The 6,144-nt window shown below is 49.7% G+C and overlaps 1 protein-coding gene across 1 annotated transcript; it reads left to right on the forward strand.

Moving 5' to 3' along the window:
- The first annotated feature begins 330 nt into the window (after positions 1–330).
- On the forward strand, positions 331–4,339 carry LOC119693582. The gene is made up of 2 exons (XM_048630387.1): positions 331–4,053; positions 4,085–4,339. Exons 1-2 carry the CDS (start codon positions 331–333, stop codon positions 4,337–4,339), a joined length of 3,978 nt encoding a protein of 1,325 aa, XP_048486344.1.
- Positions 4,340–6,144: the final 1,805 nt, after the last annotated feature.

The following is a 6,144-nucleotide window of genomic DNA, read 5'->3' on the forward strand; positions in this document are numbered from 1 at the left end:
GAGTACTTAAGTAGGGCTATTTTGGTACGCAAATTGTCATTCAGGAAACAGAAGAGGAACAATAAAGAACAACTGGAAAACCTGAAGGAGACTTTCAAATACAGTCCACCCCCAACATTGGTCCTACGAGACGGATCAGAAGACATCGAACCTTCGAGAAGCCGGAAAAGAAGAAAGAAATTGGCAGACCTACTGAACATTGGTCTATCGAAGAGTCGAAAACGGGAATAAAGAACGAACATGCCGGTTACTAGAAGCCACAGTAGCCGGAAGGAAGAGTCCAGTACCGCCGAATCAAGCACGGTCTGTACGAGCAACACCACGACGACTATGGGAAGCGGTGCGACTGAGACATACGCCACGACTACGTCGGCGGCGAACGCAAGCGCTACCGGATCAGAGCGCCCTGCGACGCCGCCACCTCGAGAAACGAGCGTGGTCACTGTGGTGCGTCAAGTCACATCGCAGCCAGCTACCTTACGGCCCCGGTCACATCACTCCAAAGCCTCCCGCAAGAGATTCCTCGCGGAATTGGAGGCTAGGGAGCGGTTGGCCGAGGCGCAAAAGAAGGAAGCACAAGCCGCCGCCGAACTAGCGAAGGTGAGGCTCATGCGGATACAAGCGGAGGACTCGTCCGACGAGGAAGATGAAGACATCATCGACAAGAGCGAGCGCATCGAGCAGTGGGTGCAGGAGCAATCCTCTAAGCCCCCGCCCCCTGCTCTCGCTCTCACAGCGGGCCATGCAAGAGGCTCGTCCCCCGTGAGCGGCCAGACACAGGCCCCTCCCACCCCGTGGATACCTACGGAACCGCCACGGGTCGTTCAGGCGCCGCAGTATGAAGAGCGCGCACCTCCCGCACGTCAGCAAGAAAAGTCGTCAAGTGAAGACGTCACGCAGCTCGCTGCACTATTCAAGAGTGTGCTGAGCGGCGGCGGCTACAGAGAGCCGCCACGGTACATTCAAGAGCTACCTACGTTCAACGGAAACAGCAGCGAGTGGCTACCGTTTCGTGCGGCCTACCAGGAAACTGAGAAGTACTTCACGAAGATAGAAAACGTCGCCCGCCTGAGAAAAAGCCTGCGTGGGGCCGCCCTCGAAGCCGTCAGCTGTCTACTAATCAGCGATCCGAACCCTGTCGCCATTATACAGGGCTTGGAACGACGGTTCGGGCGGCCAGAAGCACTCATACTCAACGAGCTCGACAAAGTGAAGAAACTACCGAAGTTAGCTGAGAGCCCACGTGACCTGTGCATCTTCGCGAGCAAGCTGGCCAACATCGTAGCTACGATCGAAGCACTGAAGAAACCGCACTTTCTCTACAACCCTGAGACCGAGCGCACTGTAATCGAGAAGCTCACACCGATTCTTCGTGACAAATGGTACGAGTACAACTTCACGCATCATGGAGAAGAAGCGAACCTGAAGAAGCTCTCTACCTACCTGAACCACGAAGCGGACAAGTGCGGTCCATACGCCGCGCTCGAGCAGATCAACAACAGCGAACCTACACCCGTGAGTGCGAGGGAGAAAGCTGCGAAGAAGACGACAGAACGTACCTACGCCGCCGAGAACACATACAAGAAAGAAGAGGACGGCTGCCCTATGTGCAAACAGGCTCACAAATTACCTGAATGCACTAGGTTCACCGAGAAGACGACTGACGAGCGCTGGGAAATAGCGAAACAGAACAAGGTGTGCTTCCGCTGCCTACGTAGCACACATCGCCGCTTCTCATGTAAAGCGAAGCCCTGCGGTTTCTCCGGCTGCAAACTGAGCCACCACAAGCTTCTGCATCACGAAGCTGTCAAGAGAGAAGACAAACGCGAAGAGGTCACCGCGTCCACGACAGAAAAACCAACCGTCGCAGCGAACAACAGCGAGCGCCGCCGCGCTTACTTGAAAATAGCGCCCGTGGTTCTTACTGGCCCTCAATCCAGTATAGATACCTACGCACTATTCGACGAGGGAAGCACCATCACGATGATCGACGCGGACGTGGCCAACTCTCTCGGCCTCGAAGGCCCCACTGATCAGATGTGGGTGCAAGGAGTCAGCGGCAAAGAAGTTCGACACTCGAAGAGCAAGAAAGTCGACTTCACCATACGGAGCAAACACGCACAAGAAGAATTCAAGCTTGAATACGCACGCACAGTCGAGAAGCTCGACTTCATCACTCAGACGGTGAAGAAAGAAGAAGTCGACGACTGCAGCCACCTGAGCGACATCCAAGAAGAACTTGCCTACGAGGGGGCATCGCCGAAAATACTCATCGGCCAGGACAACTGGGACTTAATTGTCTCGAGGGAAGTCCGAAACGGCCGCCGCGACCAGCCTGTGGCATCTCGCACACAGCTCGGCTGGGTACTGCACGGCTGCCGCACCACACAGAGCAAACCTGTGAACTTCTGCGGGTACGTCACGAGCGTAGAAGTATCAATGGAGAATAAAATGATGAAGCACTACTTCGAGCTAGAGTCCCTGGGCATCGAAGCGAGAAAACCGACGACAGATCCAGAAGAGCAAGCCACGAGAAAACTGGAAGAGGAAAGTCGCCGGCTGCCCGATGGTCGCTTCGAAACTCGGTTGCTATGGAAACGAGAAAATGAGAAAATACCTAACAACCGTCAAGACGCACTGAAACGACTCTGCAGCCTCGAACGCAATCTCGACCGTGACCCAGAACTCAAGAAGAAATATGAAGAGAGCATGGAGAATATGCTGAAGTCCGGATACGCCGAGCCCGCCACCACACTCCCGACGCAAGACAGAACATGTTACCTGCCGCATTTCGCCGTCTGCAACCCCGAGAAGAAGAAAATACGACTGGTGCACGACGCCGCAGCGAAGTCACATGGACGCAGCCTGAACGACATGCTGCTGACTGGCCCCGACTTGCTTCAGTCGCTTCCTGGGGTGGTCATGCGGTTCAGGCAGCACCCCTACGCAGTCAGCGCGGATATCAAGGAGATGTTCATTCAGATACGCATCAAGGAGTGCGACCGAGACGCGCTGCGCTTCCTCTGGCGCGGCGACCGGCGGGAGGGTACACCGGACGAGTACCGCATGACGTCCGTCATCTTCGGCGCATCATCGTCACCGTGCATGGCACTCTTCATCAAGAACAGAAACGCCAGAGACTTCGCCGACACGTACCCCGAGCCCGTCCGAGCAATTGAGAAGAATCACTACATGGACGACTACCTGCAAAGCTTCACGTCGGTGGAGGAGGCCCAGCACGTCACGAAGACAGTCGACGAGATACATGGACGAGCAGGCTTCGAACTACGCGGATGGGCATGGAACGAGAGACTACGCCACCTCATCACCGACCCCGGGACAGCTACGATCGACATCGGCGGGAGCGAAATAGAGAAGACACTCGGCCTCATGTGGCACGTACATGAAGACAATCTCGGCATTCGTCTTAACAGTCATAAGACGCCGGCTGAGGAGCTACGAGTGGACCGTCCGCCGTCGAAACCGCCACCCGCGGCGGCCTACTGGAGAATGCAACGAGCAGACGGCAGCGTGAAGGTCACACTGGTCGTGGCGAAGAACAGAATCGCACCAATCAAGCCTACGTCGATACCGCGGCTGGGACTACAGGCTGCGGTACTCGGGACTCGCATCTCGAACTCAACTCGATCGGAACACGATTATGAAGACATCACGAGAAGAGTGTTCTGGAGCGACTCATGGACGGTGCTGACGTGGATACGAGCTGAGCCACGCACATTCAAGACCTTCGCCGCTCACAGGTTCGCTGAAATCGAAGAATCTACGAAGAAAATCGAGTGGGGATGGGTACCTACAGCCGAAAATGTCGCCGATGACGCAACTCGAGCCACGCCGCACGACTTCGACCGGCCCGAGTTCCTGCGGCATTCTGAAGAACACTGGCCCACGGAGAACAAGGAACCAGTACCCAAGACCAGCGACGAAAAGGAGAGCAGCGCCGTCGTGTCGCTCACACGTGGAAGAATGCACGACAGCAGGAGAGCACGACAGCACTGGAGGCAAGCTCAACAGGTGGCAGACGTGGATGCAGGAGTACCTACCGCTACTCCAACACCGGCGGGAGCCACACAGCACCGGCAGCCAACCGAAGATCGGCGACCCGGTCATCGTGTGCGACTCCAACAACCCCCGCAACACCTGGCCCCGAGGACGAGTCACAGCTGTCTACCCAGGGAAGGACAATATCGTGCGAGTCGTCGACATCACTACGAGAAACGGGCACGTGCTGCGTCGACCTACGAAGAGGATCGTCGTGCTGCCAGAAGAATCGCAAGATAGCGACGGCGGGAGAATGTTCACGACGAAATACCTAGGCTAAGAACAATAGAATAAGGCTAGTTTAGGAATAAAATGTATCATAGAATAGTCTCGTAATCATAGTTTGTAAGTTGTAAATACTTTGATATTATTGGTTGAGTTAGGTATCTCACCTAGTCAGCTATCGGTTGCGTGACTAATTCTGAGTACTTAAGTAGGGCTATTTTGGTACGCAAATTGTCATTCAGGAAACAGAAGAGGAACAATAAAGAACAACTGGAAAACCTGAAGGAGACTTTCAAATACAGTCCACCCCCAACAATAACAATAAAATAGTCCGCATTTGGTTCAGTCAAATTTATAATTTCGTAGTTAAACTAGAGAACTCAGCTGCTGTAAGTAGTTGTGAACAAAAAAAACAATATAATCAGTTTTTAATTTGCTTATATGCTAATTTAACGATTAACCTAGATGGTGGTGACTTAAAAGGGTTGAATATAATACAGTTACCGTGATCATATAACTATAATAATGAATTTCAACCTAAAACACTACCACCCAAGCCCAAACCTAAGCACTAGACCTAAAACTGCTCTACGGCTCGTATTTTGTCCGTCTTTATTATTATTATTAAATTCTTTATTGCACATAAATCAATTTGTACATAGGCGAACTTAATGCTAAAAACATTCTCTTCCAGTTAACCTTGGGCGTTGTGGAGAAAGTGATAGTAGTAGTGCGAAAGACAATGAGGACAGTTGATTTTTTTTTATATCTAGGTATATTGTTAGGCGGGTGGCGGGTAGTGGTTGGATGAGGAAGGCCGAGGACCGAGTGTTGTGGCGCTCCTTGGGAGAGGCCTATGTCCAGCAGTGGATGATTATTGGCTGATGATGATATTGTTAAATACTAAAATAGATACTAAACACGCAAGAGTTTATATTCTAGTGAGGAGTCTCCCTCTAGCTTCTAGAGAAGCCGTTACAAACCACTTTGCTGGTTCTCTATGGTCCCTCTACTGCAGGACAAGCCTGTGCACAATGTTTCCAGAGCAAACCTAATATTGTTCTCTATACAGAGTGGATAAAATAAAATGATTCTCTCCTTGTATTTCCACTAGTTTTTAACCCTAGAGTAGTCGCGCCATTTTTTGAGACGCGAGTGCTCGCGTGGCGGCATTTTGCCGCCCATATTAAAATGTATTTTTTGGACACTTAATAATTACGAAAACTTATAAATGCATATAATTTGAATAAAATGAATCATATGGTATTAGAAAAAGTAATATTTATAGTTTTTATATTATAATTGTTCAATATATGAGCTATCGTTCATGCTATGGGAAAAATTTTGATCTTTTAGGTATAAATTTGTCTTAAGCCACACAAAATCGACAAATCTCAAAATTATTTAAAAAATTAGACGTTATCGTCATCTACAGCATTTATTTTAGCAACACAGTACTGAAACATGAACACAAAGTGTTCGTTGCACATTAACTTTCATCATGTATTGCACCCTTTTTGACCTGCTATTTTTCTTATATGGACATAGTTATAGGCATGTACCCTCTCTTCTTTAGGGTGTTTTTTGTTGGTCCGGTGGTACAAAACGGGAGATTTGTACCACTGGACCAATAAAAAACACTTATGTACTGTCCATATGTAAGATTCTATTGTTATACGTGGTGTAGTTATAAGCAGAGCTATTTTTTCCAGGTAAATTCTTCGTAAAATGAACTTGTTAGTAAATTAACAAAGTTATATCGTAAATCGAATGTAAACTGAAATAGATACCTACCTAACCTAAATTAATTTACATTATTATTACCAAAAAAGACTGAAAAACTAACAATATTTCATAACA

This window comes from Plutella xylostella, chromosome 25, assembly GCF_932276165.1.
Source record: "Plutella xylostella chromosome 25, ilPluXylo3.1, whole genome shotgun sequence".
NCBI classification, from domain to species: Eukaryota; Metazoa; Arthropoda; class Insecta; order Lepidoptera; family Plutellidae; genus Plutella; species Plutella xylostella.

Bases quoted from the DNA above. Each gene is read 5' to 3' on its own strand.
- LOC119693582 (XM_048630387.1), top strand. From the start codon at position 331: ATGGGAAGCGGTGCGACTGAGACATACGCCACGACTACGTCGGCGGCG. The intron at 4,054-4,084 runs GTACCTACCGCT...CACCGGCGGGAG, and splicing joins TGGCAGACGTGGATGCAGGA to CCACACAGCACCGGCAGCCA.